The sequence below is a fragment of the Coregonus lavaretus genome (genome assembly GCF_964263955.1).
Source record: "Coregonus lavaretus genome assembly, chromosome: 1".
Classification (NCBI taxonomy): Eukaryota; Metazoa; Chordata; class Actinopteri; order Salmoniformes; family Salmonidae; genus Coregonus; species Coregonus lavaretus.
In genome coordinates this window covers 37,817,958-37,837,902 of record NC_139988.1, presented here as the reverse complement: position 1 = coordinate 37,837,902, position 19,945 = coordinate 37,817,958, and the positions used below count along the sequence as shown (strand labels likewise).

General features: G+C 42.3%; 1 protein-coding gene across 1 annotated transcript in view; it reads left to right on the top strand.

Annotated features, from left to right (window-relative positions):
• Nucleotides 1-19,945, top strand: part of LOC311132617 (phytanoyl-CoA hydroxylase-interacting protein-like) — a gene marked incomplete at its 5' end in the record, with an annotated part of 37,693 nt that overhangs the window by 14,152 nt on the left and 3,596 nt on the right. The window contains 3 exons of the mRNA XM_084165863.1: nucleotides 12,134-12,330; nucleotides 17,230-17,404; nucleotides 17,548-17,665. Coding sequence (XP_084021989.1) covers nucleotides 12,134-12,330; nucleotides 17,230-17,404; nucleotides 17,548-17,665 — 490 coding nt within the window. The remainder of the gene's footprint in view (nucleotides 1-12,133; nucleotides 12,331-17,229; nucleotides 17,405-17,547; nucleotides 17,666-19,945) is intronic.

The window sequence follows — 19,945 nt, the reverse complement described above, 5'->3', positions numbered from 1 at the left end:
CTACAGGGTTATGCAGGCTTTCTTGTTCAACCCCAGTTCTACCATATCTGATTCTACTATATAAGGTATTGATGAACAGCTGAGTTATTGATGAACAGCTGAGTTATTGATGAACAGCTGAGCAGTAGAATCAGGTGTGGTAGCCCTGGGCTTGAACAAAAAAAAACTGCATAACCCTTTAGCTCGTCAATAGCAATTTAGGTAACTCCTGATACAAACACTGTTACAAATAACAAACTGCTGAGAAACACCTGTAAAATACAAAGTCATTAAACAAGTACAAAACACTTTTAAGAATACATTTGTATAAATCTGGCATTGGATAGGTGCTCTAAATCCTTTAGGTACCAATGTTTTTAATAATGCTGTAAACAGCTGTTCAACTCCAGTAAAAAAGCACACATTCCCAAATTTATAAACGGCAGTATAAATATGAAAACAGATGGGAGTACTCACAGATTTGGAACAGAACATACATAAGTGCTACTGATAGTGTGCAATGTACTGTGTGCATATGAATAAGCAAAAGTCATTTGTCAGCTCCACATGGGCCAGCTTGACAAATGTCTTAGCTTCTCAAATGACAGAAAGTTGCGCCTGAAAAGGAGAAACGTTTACAACCTGTGCAATTTATCGCATGCATTTGTACGGTAGGGATGGCGTGCATCTGATGAATGAGGGCAACGTCATCTTTCTTGAGAGTTTGAGAGCTGGTCTCTCCACCGTTCTCTCCTCCGTAGTAGCAAGACGCGCGCACTACTACTAGTACATGTCACACTCGCTGTTCCTTGCCACTCAACGATGCCTAATGAACCCAAAGGTTATTTTAAGAGACACATAATACATAAAAATAAGCAAACACCGTGCGTGCGCCGGTGTGTGTGTGTGTCCGGAAAGGGATTGGGTGTCAATTACTATACACAAAAGAGAATGGTCAAAATATCTTTCAAATCCCAGGGCAGTGACGCTAACCATTACGCTACTAACCCTGTTATAGATACGTCAACTTTACACTATTTAAATGGACAGCTTGGTGATGACAGCACGTGTTCATTCCAAAATGTTTTGGTTCATTCACTCAGTACTGATTGAATGTTTATTTCTCTTGCTTGGTAAAAAAATAAATAGTCTAAAACAGTTGATGTGTTGAAAAAAGTTTCATTTTATCACATATCTAACCAAGTTAGCGAACATGTTGCTTTCTTCTGACTGCGCACAGGTCGCGTGTGCAACCCGCAACCCTGCTACTTTTTACTTGTGGACGGCGACTTCAGGTTTTCGAGAACACATTGAAAGGTAATTTGACACTGTGTTGATCAGTCAGGGCAAATTTGGATTATAATGACAAGAAGAAAATTGCATTGACAGAGGATTAATGCATAAGGTAAGGGCTAGAATTTGCTCTGGATCTTCTAACAGCGACACATCTGTTCTGGTGTGTGCATGCATTATAAATTAGCAGAGTGGCAGTGTCCCCAAAGTTTGGTGTATCTAACTGGCTATAATAGCTGCCAATGACGTTAGCTAACTTATTTGTGCTCTGATTACACGCAAGTGTACAGGTCAGCAGTTTACACAGATGATTTCAGCCGTATGAAAAACTTTCCATAGCTAAATATACCTAGCTAGCTAGCTACCTTCCCTTTGCTTCTCATCCAACTGGTGTTAGCGAGCCAGCTACAGCTGCTAGCCTTTTACTAGCTAGCAGCAACCGAATTGCACCCGGTTTTAGAACTCTGAGATTCGGCTGAAAATATGTTAGCATTGTCATAAATGCAATAAAAAGGCAGCACATCTTTGGTTTTTATTAGGCAAAAATGTGCACGTGAACGGTAAATTGTGAATTTAATAAAAACTGTTCCACCTACAAAATGTATTCAGTCCAAATGGTCACCTTATGGATGCAGTAGCCTGGTTTTAATCCAATGTCTAGAATTTGAACAACAGTGCATTCGGAAAGTATTCAGACTACTTCCCTTTTTCCACATTTTGCTACGTTACAGCCTTATTCTAAAATTGATTAAAATATTTTTCGCACCAATCTACACACAATACCCCATAATGACAAAGCGAAAACAGGTTGTTAGATTTTTTTGCAAATGTATTAAAAATAAAAAACTGAAATACCTTATTTACATAAGTATTCAGACCATATGCTATGAGACTCGAAATTGAGCTCAGGTGCATCCTGTTTCCATTGATCATGCTTGAGATGTTTCTACAACTTGATTGGAGACCACCTGTGGTACATTCAATTGATTGGATATGATTTTGGAAAGGCACACACCTGTCTATACAAGGTCCCACAGTTGACAGTGCATGCCAGAGCAAAAATCAAGCCATGAGGTCGAAGGAATTGTCCGTAGAGCTCCGAGACAGCATTGTGTCGAGGCACAGATCCGGGGAAGGGTACAAAAAAATGTCTGCAGCATTGAAGGTCCCCATTAACACAGTGGCCTCCATCATTCTTAAATGGAAGAAGTTTGGTACCAGCAAGACTCTTCCTAGAGCTGGCCGCCCGGCCAAACTGAGCAATCGGGGGAGAAGGGCCTTGGTCAGGGAGGTGACCAAAAACCGATGGTCACTCAGACAGAGCTCCAGAGTTCCTCTGTGGAGATGGGAGAACCTTCCAGAAGGACAACCATCTCTGCAGCACTCCATCAATCAGGCCTTTAAGGTAGAGTGGCCAGACGGAAGCCACTCCTCAGTAAAAGGCACATGACAACCTGCTTGGGGTTTGCCAAAAGGCACCTATAGGATTCAGACCATGATGAAACCAAGATTGAACTCTTTGGCCTGAATGCCAAGCGTCACGTCTGAAGGAAACCTTGCACCATCCCTATGGTGAAGCATGGTGGTGGCAGCATCATGCTGTGGGGAGGTTTTTCAGCTGCAGGGACTGGGAGACTAGTCATGATCGAGGGAAAGATGAACGGAGCAAAGTACAGCGATGAAAACCTGCTCCAGAGCGCTCAGGACCTCAGACTGGGGCGAAGATTCACCTTCCAACAGGACAACAACCCTAACCACACAGCCAGGACAACGCAGGAGTGGCTTCGGGACAAGTCTCTGAATGTCCTTGAGTGGCCCAGCCAGAGCCCGGACTTGAACCCTATCGAACATCTCTGGAGAGACCTGAAAATAGCTGTGCAGCAACGCTCCTCATCCAACCTGACAGAGCTTAAGAGGATCTGCAGAGAAGAATGGGAGAAACTCCCCAAATACAGGTGTGCCAAGCTTGTAGCGTCATACCCAAGAAGACTCGAGGCTGTAATCGCTGCCAAAGGTGCTTCAACAAAGTACTGAGTAAAGGGTCTGAATACTTATGTAAATGTGATATTTCAGTTTTCTTTTTTTTTGCAAAATGTCTAAAAATCTGGTTTTGCTTTGTCATTATGGGGTATTATGTGTAGCTTGATGAGGGGGAAAAAACAATTTAATCAGTTTTAGAATAAGGCTGTAACGTAACAAAGTGGAAAAAGTCAAGGGGTCTGAATACTTTTTCCAAATGCACTTCTCTGCTGGGCGCGTAATATCAAGTGCGCCTATAGGCTATTGAGTGTGATCTCAATCAAATGATCTATAGGCTATAGGCTACGAAGTGCATGTTTGTTTGGAAGCATAGAGCAAAGTGATATTTCTAAGATAGCTGCTGGGATGGTGTAAATACAACTAGGCTGCATTACGCACTGCAATGGACTTTACTAACAACAAGAGGGCTTTGTGTTGAACCTATTTCTGTTTGACAGGCTGTATGCTGCTATAGCCATAGATTTGTCGGTCAATTCCTCCACCCACCATGCACTCTTTAAATGTCCTACCTTCATCTCAGTGAAGGGCTGTTAAGTTAAGACTCAAATTGAGGGGGTATGAGAGGGTATGCCATAGGCATACCTTTTATTAAAGAAAATGCCAAAAAGCACAGGCCTACCCCTTGTTAGCATAAGATATATATTTTAAAAAACAAGCTATAAAATAATGGCTGAACCACAACCTTCTATAGCTGAGGAGATAAACAATTGACTTTGCTTTGGAAGTAATCTAATACTTTCAATATCTATTGATTAAGATGTTCACTTTCTGTACAATAGAAGATGTTGAAACCCAGACAGCGTTTAGGGACTTAAAAATTCAGAGTTAATGCCTAAACTTAACCTTAAACACTTCGAAATTTGACGTTTGGATGAACGTCTAATTCTGACATGAGACTGTGAGAGTTTGTTGTTTAGGGAAACACTTGTGACCTTCCCTTGTTGGGTTAAACCACGGAAGAAGAGTAGCCAGCTTACATTTTTCTGTGTCGGTAGGCCTACCGGTAGGTCTGGGGTGAAAAGGTAGGTCTAACTTTTGAAAGTACCATGCTCAGATTCCTAATGACGCCTCAGATTTTGTTATTTGCAAACAGGGACAGTTTAGTTGCAAACAAGAAACACTGATTTGGCATTGGAGAAATATGAAAAGATGAACACAGGCCTATCTCTCTGTCCATTCTTAGCCTGTAATTTCAGTAATTTGTGTGGTATTAAAAAATATTCTGCTAATATGTATAATGATGTTGAATTGCATGAAATGTTTATAAAAGGCTATTTTTTCCTCGGACCTGTAAAAATGATGATGCATTGCTTTTACTTTGAAGGAGGTCTTTCCACCCCTACTCTTTTCCACGGTGGTCTGGGAACCCACAACCTTCTGGCCCTATGACCTATCAAAATTCCTGCTTATAAGACGAAGAACAGTTTCTAAAGAACAGTTTCTAAAACTGCATCTCTAAGGTTCTGGTCTGTCCAAGAAGTGAGCGTAAACAGCAGACAGTAGATATAGGGGATGTTCACCTTTTTTTTTTTCAAGCGTTCAGGGAGGATAAAGGTAAAATATATTTTGCTGAAGCGAGGGTAATCCATTTTCTAAAATATGAACGCAACATGTAAAGTGTTGGTCCCATGTTTCATAAGCTGAAATAAGAGTTCCTGGAAATGTATTATTTCTCTAAAATTTTGTGCACACATTTGTTTACATCCCTGTTAGTGAGTATTTCTGCTATGCCAAGATAATCCATCCACCTGACAGGTGTGGCACACATTTCCACAGATCTCTCAAGTTTTGCGGGAGCGTGCAATTGGCATGCTGACTGCAGGAATGTCCACCACAGCTGTTGCCAGAGAATTGAATGTTCATTTGTCTATGGCGTTTTCGAGAATTTGGCACTACGTCCAACCGGCCTCACAACCGCAGACCAAGTGTAACCATGCCAGCCCAGGACCTCCACATCCGGCTCCTTCACCTGTGGGATCGTCTGAGACCAGCCACCCGCACAGCTGGTGAAACTGTGGGTTTGCACAACCGAATAATTTCTGCACAAACTGTCAGAAACCGTCTAAGGGAAGCTCGTCTGTGTGCTTGTCGTCCTCACCAGGGTCTTGACCTGACTGCAGTTTGGCGTCGTAACCGACTTCAGTGGGCAAATGCTCACCTTCGACGGCCACTGGCACGCTGGAGAAGTGTTCTCTTCACAGATGAATCCCGGTTTCAACTGTACTGGGCAGTATGGTGTCGTGTGGGCGAGCGGTTTGCTGATGTCAACATTGTGAACAGAGTGCCCCATGGTGGCGTTGGGGTTATGGTAGGGCAGGCATAAGCTACAGACAACGAACACAATTACATTTTATCGATGGCAATTTGAATGCACAGAGATACCGTAACGAGATCTTGAGGCCCATTGTCGTGCCATTCATCCGCTGCCATCACCTCATCTTTCAGCATGATAATGCACAGCCCCATGTCGCAAGGATCTGTACACAATTCCTGGAAGCTGAAAATGTCCCAGTTCTTCCACGGCCTACATACTCACCAGACATGTCACCCATTGAGCATGTTTGCGATGCTTTTGATCGACGTGTATGACAGCGTGTTCCAGTTCCCGCCAATATCCAGCAACTTCGCACAACCATTGAAGAGGAGTGGGGCAACATTCCACAGGCCACAATCAACAGCTTGATCAACTCTATGTGAAGGAGATGTGTCGTGCTGCATGAGGCAAATGGTGGTCACACCAGATACTGACTGGGTTTCTGATCCTATTTTTTTTTAAGGTATCTGTGACCATCATTTGCATAGGGCCTAATTTATTTATTTAATTTGACTGATTTCCTTATATGAATTTTAACTCAGTAAAATCTTTCAAATTGTTGCATGTTGCGTTTATATTTGTGTTCAGTGTAGATTCTTCAGCTCTTCGCAATTTTCGGCCAATCTCCAACCTTCCATTCTTAAGCAAAATTCTGGAGAAATTGGTTTTCAAACAGCTAAAAGATTTTTTAAGTGCCGACTGTATTTTTGAAAAATTCCAATCTGGTTTTTGTTCCCACCACAGCACAGAGACAGCCTTACTTAAAGTGTTAAATGATCTTAGAGCCAACACAGATGCCAAACAGCTCTCTGGATTTAAGTGCTACATTCGACACTGTTGACCATGATGTCCTTCTGGACAGACTGGAGAGGTGGGTTGGCCTCCGTCCAGTTCTAAATTGGTTTAGGACATATTTAAGATAGTTGTTTGTCACCCTTGGTGAACATAACTCAAAGAAAATAGATATCATGTGGCGTTCCACAAGGTTAGATTTTTGTTCATATATATATGTAAACCCTTGGCACCATTATCAGAAAGCACGTATTGATTTCTACTGCTACGCAGATGATACACAACTTTACATTTCTGTGTCATCAGAGGATTTTAGCTCCACAGATAAATTATTATACTGTATTAGTGAGTTAAACACTTGGATGGCTCACAACTTCCTCCAGCTAAATCAAGACAAGACCGAGATACTTATTATTGGAGCCAAAGCACAGAGAGAGAATATGGCCGCAGATTTTAATTCACAGGCAATAAAGATAAAGCACAGGTAAAAAACCTAGGTGTCATTTTAGATTTTGAACTCAACATTAGGAATGTGACCAAAATAGCTTTATATCACCTGAGGAACATTACCAAGGTGAGGCCATTTCTCTCTCAGGCTGATACAGAGAGACTCATCCATGCTTGTATTACTACTGTAATGGTCTCCTGTCTGGTCTACCCAAGAAAGCCATTGGTCAACTGCAAAACACACAGAATGCTGCAGCATGGGTACTGACCAAGACCAAACGGAGAGCACACATTACACCGGTTTTAAAGTCTCTGCACTAGCTGCCTGTGAGTTTTATAATTAATTTTAAGATTCTCCTATTGGTTTTTAAATCAATCCACGATTGTGTTCCCCAATACATATCAGACATGCCTTTGAGTTATGTACCCAGTAGGTCCCTCAGGTCCAATGGCACTGGCCTTTTAACTATCCCAAAGCCTAGGATCAAGAGGCATGGAAAGACAGCCTTTAGTTACTATACCCCCAGCCTCAAATTGCCTGCCAGAGAACTTGAGGGGGGCCAAAACTGTGGACATATTTAAAGGAGATCTTAAAACACATCTTTTTAGCTTTGCTTTTCCTTAGGGTGCTTTTTAGTCTTTCAGTTTTAATTGTTATTCTTTTGTTTTTTATCCTCTTATGTTTGTTGTGTAGTAAATATTTCTGTATGTATTTTCATTGTTTTTTATTTATGTTTTATCCTGTGAAGTGCATTGCGTTGTATTCATGTCTGAAATGTGCTATATAAGTAAAGCTTGATTTGATTATTAGAAATAATGTGCACTTCCTTAGGTATCTGGATCAACGTTATTGCAGGCCAAAGTTTTTTGCTCTGAACATGATTGTGCCACATGCTTACTAGCTGCGGGGTAAGTTACTGCACTTCTGATTAACGGACATAGAGCATTTGCTACTTTGAATTCAACTAGCTAATTCAAGTAGCTATGCAGATATGCAACTGTGCAAGTGCTTCGATAGCACATGGCTAGCTAGCTAACAGGCCCGAGCTTGTTAGGTAAATGTGTACATTAATCTGGAGGTGAAACGATTAAAGTTTATAGTTAATTAGTGAGACATTGCCCACTAGATAGATAGTTTTGTGTAAATGCTGCTGGGAAGCTTTTTTGTATTTTTTTACCTGTTTCCTTACATGTCCGGACTGGAGCAGCAGGTACTGTAGGTAGCAAAAGTCATCGCACGTGCATGAAGAAAGAAGCCCGCAACAGGTAGTGATGAGATCACAAGATGAGATTACTTTTTGTTGCTAATGTTAAATGACATAGCGTGGAGGACTATTTTCCGTAGCAGGTTAGGAGAATTTACCAGCAGGTTAGGAGATGTAACGTAGCAGGTTAGGAGACTGAGGTTAAGGTTAAGAAAAATGTTAGGGTTTGGGCCGCCTGTAGCTAGCTCTACATTTTCATTGGTCTTGTCTCACCTTGACTGGGCCTGGCTATACCCTGGTCTTCAGTGGCAGTGATGATTCTGTGTAGGCTGCCTAATCCATAGGCTCAGTTGTGTTTCTAGAGGCTGTTTATAATGAATGATGTTCTGGTGTACTGTGCAGTGTAGTGCAGTTTTTTTGTGTGGAATTTACATTGTTGGACATAAAAGACTGTAAAAAACATCAGGAAACCAGCTCCAAGTGATTTGAATTTAAGAAATCTGTTCCCAAGTATTCCCGCGCATTATAGAGACACGTTGTGATCGTATACAAATGTAAGCAAGGTTTGAAATGATTATGTTTTAGTCAAACATATCTGTTTGGGCTTCTTGCGGTCAATTTGCAGTCTACAAATTATTTGTTATTATGTTCCGGCCCCCTGACCATCCACTCAAGAAGAAATTAGGCCGCGGCTGAATATAGTTGATGATCCCTGGTGTAGTGAGTCTTGGTCTAGGGGAGAAGGCAGAAGGAGCCAGTGCTGCTGCTGATTTCAAACCGATTCAAACAATGTCTGCCTGTCTGTCTGTCAGACCTCTGTGTGAGGAAGAGCAGCCCTTTAATCCCCATCACCACCTGACCATCTTTCCTCCTGCTCCCATTTCTCTCTCTTTCTCAGAGGAGAAGGCCAGACAAAGTAAAGAAGCTCCACAGACTGTGAAGATCACATGAAAAGGATCATGCATTTAGGCCTATTATTTTTCAGAAGGAAATACCCTACATCATTTCATAGTTGACTACACAGTTGGTAGCCCATTTAGTCTAGCAGGTGTAAAATAATCTAATATGCCTAAGCAAGTACCTGCCTACCTACTGGTATCAGCCTCTTTGGAAACAAAGGCATAATATTTTTGCGAGCTGTGTATGTCCCTTAGACATAATTGTCCCTTTCTACATATTTTTAGTAATTTAGCACACCTACAGTATCACAGTTTATTCATACTAGACCTAGGCCTAATTCTGTGTGATTAGATCGCTATAACTAAAGCAGTGTGTAATGCTGTTATGTGGGCAAACATTGTCTGCACTAGTGATGCCTGTGTCAGTGTAATGCCTCTATTTGCTGGTTAACGAGGTGGCATTAGTGTAAACAGCTGAAGAGCTAAGTCAGTGTTCTGGCACTCTGGACTGTGTTGGATGGGGGATGTCCAAGGGGGTGCTCAAACAGCCATCCAAAATATGTTTGGGGTTTTACTTTGTGCTTTGCTGTTGGCCAGCACCTCATTCTTTCAACGCAGTGTTCACAGTCAATGTTATGAAGGCGGGCGGTTTAATATCATATATAGATTTTATTAATTTCATGTCAGTATGCTGCTGCAAATAAGTCAGTCAAAAGTCAAAGACTAGAGTAAAAAGTCAATTCAAGGCAGAGGTGTGGCTGCATTCTATCATGCTAGGCATGCATATTCGGTGGACTTTCCGTGGACCCACTTGTCATAAGAGCATCATAATGTTCTTTAGTTGAAGACAAAATGGCTAAACTCTCTCTGTTTATGGCTCTTAACAATATCCTGCGTACGATAGCTTCTAAACCTATCTTTTCTTACAGGTCAGCTAGTGCCTCTTGGGAGAGGCTGCTGACATCAGCCTTGCTGCTACTGATTCTTCACTCTTCTCTGTCACTGCAGCCTGACTGATTGCTCTATGTTGGCCTGTTTCATCAGCTGCGTTACAGATGCCTGATCTATCTAATGACTAAGATCATGAGTGCTTTCAGAAAATGTACTGTAGCCTACCTATAGGCTGCTCCCCTACACTTTTTGAGGGATACACAATGAATGGTCATATACAAACACATTTCTTAAAGCACAGAGAAATAACAATAGGACCAGTTGGATAATTAGCCTAATTAAGACTTCAATTGTAAGCATTTTCTATACATTAAGATACACTCTATCTACTCCAGTGCTAACCGACGATGATACAAAAACAAATATACAAAAACATTTTTTATTGTCACATACACCGGATAGGTGCAGTGAAATGTGTTGTTTTACAGGGTCAGCAATAGTAGTACAGCACCCCTGGAGCAAATTAGGGTTAAGCTGAAGGGCACATCGACAGATTTTCACCTTGTTGGCTCAAGTATTCAAACCAGCGACTTTTCGGTTACTGGCCCAACGCTCTAACCGCTAGGCTACCTGCCGCCCACTTTGCTACAGCTACAACCTGTCGCTACGTTGCTCTACCTGGGGGCAGGTTTATAATAAATAATAATAATAGGTTCATTCGTTTTGTTTGGTACTACTGTACATTCTTTCAGTGAGCATCTTAGGCACTAAGGAAAGGAGACCTCTCTGTGAGGTCAAGATTACTGTTCCTGTTAATCAGCTAAACACTCTTTAGGACAAAAGTAGGTGGGGCCTACAGGAAAAATAGACAATTGTTTCTACAAGGGTCATTGTGAGTTAAACTCCCCTGCTTTCATTTGTCAGAGAGTATGTTGTTCTAGTAGTGTGTCTAAGTTTTATTGTAATATGCTACTTTTCAGGAAAATATCTACTCTTCACCTGGCTTGGCAGAAGTTTGTTTAGCACAGTGCAGATGACCTGTGTTGAAAGATGGCCCTTGACAAAAATACATTTTTGCATGCCTAGTTCAATAACCTCAGTATGAATGATACATTTTACATGATTGTAAATATTCCATATGAATGGTGAAACTGTTTCACCCATGGTTTGTGTGTATAGGGAGAAAAACCTGACCCAATTTGTGGAATTACTCAATTATCACCCAGCCTCAGAGCTCATGGTCAGAGATAGGCGTTCCATGGTCTGCAGCTTTTCCCATTGTTTATTGTGTCCTGTGCATTACCCCGGAATTCCACATTCTTGCATCTAGTTCTTGTATTTAGAGCTTGCACAGAAAACATATTGTTGCCATGCCAAGAGTTTATTTTGTGTGTGTAGTGGATTCTATGCTCATGGCCATGTTACAAAGCTCTTATTCACTCACTTGTTTTGGAGTATAGGGCTATTTGTATTTCTGTGGGTCTTTGTGTGTGTGTGTGTGTGTGTGTGTGTGTGAGAGAGAGGGAGAGTGTGCGCATGCAAATCAAATCAAGTTTTATTGGTCACATACACATATAGTATTTAGCATATGTTATTGCGGGAGTAGCGAAATGCTTGTGTTCCTAGCTCCAACAGTGCAGTAATATCTAACAATACACACTAATCTAAAAAGTAAAAGAATGGAATTAAGAAATATATAAATATTTGTGTTATTACATTTCCATGAACATATAAACATAGCACCAAAAGGTGTCTGACAATGCATTTAATTAGGAAATGATGAATATGTCCAAATCTTGCCACGTACACGTGTTCAAAATAGGAGAGCGCTGGACTAGAACATGAGGAACATGGTCTGACAGACCCTGACTGAAAGGCTTATCAGAGCATCTCCTACTTACCTTTTCTTTGTGTGACTAAATAAACATTTCCCCCATGAAAGAAAAATGAAGTCTTTATTAAGAGATCCATCTGTGTTGGGTTGCGTCACGATAATCACCAGCGTTTGAAATATTTAATACTGTATGTGCTTGTAATCTGAAGGGATTGCAGCATTGCCATGACAACAGATACACGGTGGAGCTCCCTGCATTATGGTAAGTGCTCCACAGAGCACAGAGGCAGCTGAGTGATGGAAGTGCACCCTGTAGTGTAGGGGACTGTAGGGCCAGCCATATCTGATATATTTGCTGTCTCAAAAAAAGAAACGTCAGTAGTTTAAAAAAATGTGAAAGCATTAAAGCCTAACCACTCCTTTTGTCCCTGTGCCACAGGTAATAAATCCCAGGACAGCAGCATCGTAGAGATGGAGGAGCTTCCTGTCCCTCAGAACATCAAAATCAGCAACATCACATGTGACTCTTTCAAGATTTGCTGGGACATGGAGCCCCGTGTCAAGGAGCGCATCACTCACTACTTCATTGACCTCAATAAGAAAGAGAACAAGAACTCCAACAAGTTCAAACACAAGGTAACCTATCACACACACAACAACAACAACTAGGCTATTTCAAAGGAATAGCTCACAGATATTTCCTAATTCTATAATACAATCAATCAATCACATTTATTATATAAAGACCTTTTCACATCAGCATTTGTCACAAAGTGCTTTAGATACACAGCCTAAAACACCAAAAAGCGAGCAATGCAGAGGCAGAAGCACAGTGGCTAGGAAAAACTAGAGCGGGAAGTTGTCTATAAAATTATTTCTACATAATGAGGCAAGTCATTTAGTTAGAGCTAGAACACCAACCAGTATTTACCCACATCGTAACCTTTCTACTCCAAACAAGAAGTGTATCAGGTGTAAGCTTTTACCAGTGCTCAGAACTGACACTCCCACACACTCTCTAACGCCAGGTAACCTTGTGTACTCTACTAGCAGACTTAGCTCTGAGCAGTAACGATATCACATAATGCTAGCAGAGACTAATTGCACAAGATGGCTGCTGTTTCAGCCGTTAATCTAATGGAGCTAATGTAAGATCTTACAGACCCATTTCATCAGTCTCCCAGCTCACATTCACATTCTGGGTGTAGTGACCATGAAAGCCCCCACAAAGGAAGTGTTTTTCTTCTCATTCTCTGTGTGAATATAGACCGCATGCAGTTATTTTCATTACAGCACGCAGGGACGATGTTGTGCATTAATGTACTACTGTTGTCGCTACACAGGGGCTGGTGTAATACTGCAGGGTGTGCGGGCCCAATCAATGTCCTGCTAAAGCATAGATGGAGGAGATAGGAAGTATAGTACTAGGCTCCATAGTATAAAGTGAATACATTTTGAGGACATGGGGATAAGGGAATGCTACAGTCTATACAGTGCCTTCAGAAAGTATTCAGACCTCTTGACTTTTTCCCCATTTTGTTACATTACAGCCTTATTCTAAAATTGATTAAATGGCTTTTTCCCCTCATAAATCTACACACAATACCCCCATAATGACAAAGGTTTTTTGCAAATGTATAAAAAAAATAAAACTGAAATATCATATTTACATAAGTATTCAGACCCTTTACTCAGTACTTTGTTGAAGCACCTTTGGCAGCGAATACCCAAGAAGACTCGATGCTGTAAGACGCTACAAGCTTGGCACACCTGTATTTGGGGAGTTTCTCCCATTCCTCTTTGCAGATCCTCTCAAGCTCTGTCAGGTTGGATGGGGAGCGTTGCTGCACAGCTATTATCAGGTCTCTCCAGAGATGTTCGATCGGGTTCAAGTCTGGGCTCTGGCTGGGCCACTCAAGGACATTCAGAGACTTGTCCCAAAGCCACTCCTGCGTTGTCTTGGCTGTGTGCTTAGGGTCGTTGTCCTGCTGGAAGGTGAACCTTTGCCCCAGTCTGAGTTCCTGAGCGCTCTGGAGCAGGTTTTCATCAAGGATCTCTCTGTACTATACTCCGTTCATCTTTGCCTCGATCCTGACTAGTCTCCCAGTCCCTGCCGCTGAAAAACATCCCCACAGCATGATGCTGCCACCACCATGCTTCACCGTAGGGATGGTGCCAGGTTTCCTCCAGACGTGACGCTTGGCATTCAGGCCAAAGAGTTCAATCTTGGTTTCATCAGACCAGAGAATCTTGTTTCTCATGGTCTCAGAGGCTTTAGGTGCCTTTTGGCAAACTCCAAGCGGGCTGTCATGTGCTTTTACTGAGGAGTGGCTTCCGTCTGGCCACTCTACCATAAAGGCCTGATTGGTGGAATGCTGCAGAGATGGTTGTCCTTCTGGAAGGTTCTTCCATCTCCACAGAGGAACTCTAGAGCTCTGTCAGAGTGACCACCAGGTTCTTGGTCACCTCCCTGACCAAGGCCCTTCTCTCCCGATTGCTCAGTTTGGCCGGGCCGCCAGCTCTAGGAAGAGTCTTGGTGGTTCCAAACATCTTCCATTTAAGAATGATGGAGGCCACTGTATTCTTGGGGACCTTCAATGCTGCAGACATGTTTTGGTACCCTTCCCGAGATCTGTGCCTCGACACAATCCTGTCCCTGAGCTCTACGGACATTCCTTCGACCTCATGGCTTGGTTTTTGCTCTGACATGCACTGTCACCTGTGGGACCTTATATAGACAGGTGTTTGCCTTTCCAAATCATGTCCAATCAATTGAATTTACCACAGGTGGACTCCAATCAAGGTGTAGAAACACCTCAAGGATGATCAGTGGAAACAGGATGCACCTGAGCTCAATTTCGAGTCTCATAGCAAATGCGCTGAATATTTCTGTAAATAAGGTATTTCAGTTTTTTCTTTTTAATAAATTGGCCAAAGTTTCTACAAAGCTGTTTTTGCTTCGTCATTATGGGGTATTGTGTGTAGATTGCTGAGTTTTTTGTTCTATTTAATCCATTTTAAAAATAAGGCTGTAGCGTAACAAAATGTGGAAAATATCAAGGGGTCTGAATACTTTCCGAAGGCACTGTGTCGTTTGTGCAGCTTAACACTGAGAAGTGTGTTTATGCTGAGTTTCTGTTTTGGTTGCATTAATATATATCAATAATAAGTAGGCCCCTACTGCCTTTGGTGTCAGTTGTGTAAGAAACAGAAGGTAGTAGACATGACAAATGACATTGGAATGGTGACGTTACGTGAAAGCGCTGATGTCACTTAATTAACCTACAGTGAGGGAAAAAAGTATTTGATCCCCTGCTGATTTTGTACGTTTGCCCACTGACAAAGAAATGATCAGTCTATAATTTTAATGGTAGGTTTATTTGAACAGTGAGAGACAGAATTACAACAAAAAAATCCAGAAAAACGCATGTCAAAAATGTTATAAATTGATTTGCATTTTAATGAGGGAAATAAGTATTTGACCCCCTCTCAATCAGAAAGATTTCTGGCTCCCAGGTGTCTTTTATACAGGTAATGAGCTGAGATTAGGAGCACACTCTTAAAGGGAGTGCTCCTAATCTCAGTTTGTTACCTGTATAAAAGACCTGTCCACAAAAGCAATCAATCAATCAGATTCCAAACTCTCCACCATGGCCAAGACCAAAGAGCTCTCCAAGGATGTCAGGGACAAGATTGGAATGGGCTACAAGACCATCGCCAAGCAGCTTGGTGAGAAGGTGACAACAGTTGGTGCGATTATTCGCAAATGGAAGAAACACAAAAGAACTGTCAATCTCCCTCTGCCTGGGGCTCCATGCAAGATCTCACCTCGTGGAGTTGCAATGATCATGAGAACGGTGAGGAATCAGCCCAGAACTACACAGGAGGACCTTGTCAATGATCTCAAGGCAGCTGGGACCATAGTCACCAAGAAAACAATTGGTAACACACTACGCCGTGAAGGACTGAAATCCTGCAGCGCCCGCAAGGTCCCCTGCTCAAGAAAGCACATATACAGGCCCTTCTGAAGTTTGCCAATTAACATCTGAATGATTCAGAGGAGAACTGGGTGAAAGTGTTGTGGTCAGATGAGACCAAAATCGAGCTCTTTGGCATCAACTCAACTCGCCGTGTTTGGAGGAGGAGGAATGCTGCCTATGACCCCAAGAACACCATCCCCACCGTCAAACATGGAGGTGGAAACATTATGCTTTGGGGGTGTTTTTCTGCTATGGGGACAGGACAACTTCAAATCAAATCAAATTTTATTTGCCACTTGCGCCGAATACAACAGGTGTAGACATTACAGTGAAATGCTTACTTACAACCCTTAACCAACAATGCATTTTTTTTTTTATAAAAAAGTTAAATAAAACAACATCAAAAAAGTGTTGAGAAAAAAAGAGCAGAAGTAAAATAAAATAACAGTAGGGAGGCTATATATACAGGGGGGTACCGGTGCAGAGTCAATGTGCGGGGGCACCGGCTAGTTGAGGTAGTTGAGGTAATATGTACATGTGGGTAGAGTTAAAGTAAAAGTAAAATGTGGGTAGAGTTAAAGTAAAAAGATGGGGTGGGGGTGGGGGTGGGGGGGGCAGTGCAAATAGTCTGGGTAGCCATGATTAGCTGTTCAGGAGTCTTATGGCTTGGGAGTAGAAGCTGTTGAGAAGTCTTTTGGACCTAGACTTGGCACTCCGGTACCGCTTGCCGTGTGGTAGCAGAGAGAACAGTCTATGACTAGGGTGGCTGGAGTCTTTGACAATTTTTAGGGCCTTCCTCTGACACCGCCTGTTATAGAGGTCATAGATGGCAGGAGGTTCTCACCGCATCAAAGGGACGATGGACGGGGCCATGTACTGTCAAATCTTGGGTGAGAACCTCCTTCCCTCAGCCAGGGCATTGAAAATGGGTCGTGGATGGGTATTCCATCCCTCCTGAGATGTGTGCAAACCTGGTGGCCAACTACAAGAAACGTCTGACCTCTGTGATTGCCAACAAGGGTTTTGCCACCAAGTACTAAGTCATGTTTTGCAGAGGGGTCAAATACTTATTTCCCTCATTAAAATGCAAATCAATTTATAACATTTTTGACATGCGTTTTTCTGGATTTTGTTGTTGTTATTCTGTCTCTCACTGTTCAAATAAACCTACCATTAAAATTATAGACTGATCATGTCTTTGTCAGTGGGCAAATGTACAAAATCATATATATGTATATATTTATTTTACTAGGCAAGTCAGTTCTTATTTACAATGATGGCCAAACCCAGCTGGTCCAATTGTGCACCGCACAATCACGGCCGGATCATGATACAGCCTGGAATTGAACCAGGGTCTGTAGTGATGCTTCTAACACTGAGATGCAGTGCCTTAGACCACTGTGCCACTCGGGAGCCTGGGATTGAACCCGCCACATATGATATGTTGCTTGTGCAGCTGAACAGTGAATAATGTGTTTATGCAGAGTTTGTGTTTTGTTTGTAGAGATGTAAGCTTTGTGTACGTTACACACTCTCTGTCTGTGTCCCTGTCCAGGATGTTCCCACTAAGCTGGTGGCGAAGGCAGTTCCTCTGCCGATGACAGTGAGGGGTCACTGGTTCCTCAGCCCGCGTACAGAGTACACTGTGGCCGTCCAGACAGCTTCCAAACAGACTGACGGAGACTACGCTGTGTCAGAGTGGAGCGAGATCATAGAGTTCACCACCGCCGGTGAGGCGAGGGGCAGGGAAACAAAGCTTTTTGAAATTTAGATTTTTTTAGGCATATCCCTAAAACCTTCTGCCTTTATTTGATGGACATGCTATATTCTCTCTTATATTTGTCTAATGGCTAATCCGAACCCCTGTTTCCAGATTATTCCACGGTGCATCTAACCCAACTGCTGGAGAAGGCTGAGGTCATTGCAGGGAGGATGCTGCGCTTCTCTGTGTTCTACAGGAACCAGAACAAAGAGTACTTTGACCAGGCCAGGTACGTATGTCTGCACAACAACCAGCAAATGTATTCTGATGTTATGATACTGCATTTTAAAAGTTTAAAGCGGAATCACGTAATATGGAGAAGAAAAATAATAGGGCTGCACATGACCCTTTACTGATACCGCCTTCCCTTTCAACTGAAATTGTGATATTCTTTCCTCACAGCTCAAGGGAAAGGGTCCAGATGTTATAGTTTGAAGCATTTTTTAATATGCTCAGATCTGCATGTGTAGGGGCCTCCCGAGTGGTGCAGCGGTCTAAATCACTGCTTGAGGCGTCACTACAGACCCGGGTTCGATCCCAGGCTGTGTCACAGCAGGCTGTGACCGGGAGACCCATGAGGCGGCGCAGAATTGGCCCAGTGTTGTCCGGGTTAGGGGAGGGTTTGGCCTGCCGGGATTTCCTTGTCCCATTGCACTCTAGTGACTCCTTGTGGTGGGCCAGGCACCTGCAAGCTGACACATTGCTGCGGCTGGCTTCTGGGTTAAGCAAGCAGTGCAGCTTGGCAGGGTTGTGTTTTGGAGGACGCATGGCTCTCTCCCGAGTCCGTAGGGGAGTTGCAGCGATGGGACAACGCTGTAACTACCAATTGGGGAGGAAAAAGGGGTAAAAGTACAACAACAAAAAATATCTGCATGTGTAGGGCTAGTTCTGTATTTGGGGACCGTGGATCAATCACCTCCCCTCCAAAAATACATAGTACAATCGAGATTTGATTGTGAATCAGCAGTTTTTTTTTTTGTTATGTCAGTCACTGACAGTCACTCAATAAGCCCATGTCAGCAAATACGTTTTTGATTGGTAAGTTAGTTTAGCCACATATCTAAACTTGTAGTAATCATGTTCGAATTCCCGGCCAGGGGACCCCATTGATTTTGTTAGTTACTGTCACTCAGATATCATATAAAAAACTGCAAAATGAATAGAACTGCATTAAATTAGTTATAAAGTTGCAAAATCTTCACTTCTCCCCATGGAAAAATTTGTAGAATTGCAGCAAAATTGCTTTAAAATTGCTAAATGTTCTCTACGCCCCATGGCAAAATGTGTTGAATTGCAGGAAATTAACCCTAAAACATTTTTTCTCTCATCTGTCAATAATTACAGCAGGTAGGTTTGAAATTATTTGGGTAGGTTTGAAATTATTTGGAAGAGGGGGGCCGCTAAAATGTTTTGCTTGCAAGGCCCCCAAAAGGGCCCCCAAACGGCTAAGGCCGGCTCTGACTGCATGTGTGGGTATGAATGTGGGCACGCAGACCCGGGAGCCACTGCGGCCCCTCGTGATGAGTTCAGATTTTTGTGGTCCCCATCAAAGTTGCCCGTCCCTGGTCTAAGCTCAACAGAAGGGTATTATTGCAAAAAAGAGTGTTGACAGAAGTCGTATTAGTTCTCCAAATCCATTCATAAACTCTGCTACATTGCATTATACAAAAAGTAAAGTATCCGGGTTAGCAGATTATAGTTCATTAAAACAGCAGTTCTGGAAATCTGTTTACTTGTAGGATTTGCTTCATTCTGAACTAGAAGAGTAACATGGTCACGAAACTTCTGAATTACTATTTTGCACAAGGTAAGTATAAAAGTAAAAAAAATAAAAAATCAATTTGCGCATATGCTGGAACAAATTACCTTCCCAATGACCGCATGCGTTGGACCTGTATTAATTTTTCCAAATAAATTCAAACCTACCCGCTGTAATTGCTGGAATAAATGAAGAAAAAGCATTGTGCTCGGAGAAGCAAAGTATATTCTGATGAAAGAGGAAGCGGAGTGTGTAGCAAACACCTGGCAGACTGACAGGAAAGCAAGATAGAGAGAGAGAGAGAGAAACAGAGTGAGCGAGACAGAGAGGAGATGAGTCTGTTGTATTTGCTGATGTGTCTTAAGGGATTATGTATTTTTTGGGAGGGGTAAGACATCTTCTGCTCTCTAGTTTTATCTTCTCTTGTTTTCATTTCTCTGTGGCGTAGCATGGTTAAGGACCATAAAATGAGGCCTTTGCTATGATGACCCAGGTGGGACCTGAATAATTAGATCATTACCATGACAGAGACAATTATGGTTATAATGATAGCCTTTAAAGTGTTACCAATGTAATTACGCCAATAATTGAAGACTTTGGAGCTCGGATCTGCATCATAGGAGATCTGACAGCCAATTTATACGTACCTCAGAAGCACTGTGCTTTTTTCAAGTTTCTACTATTCATTTGTTGGCATCCAGAGCTCTTTCCGAATACAATCTGTCTAGGGCAAAGGAAGGTGTCTGTTTA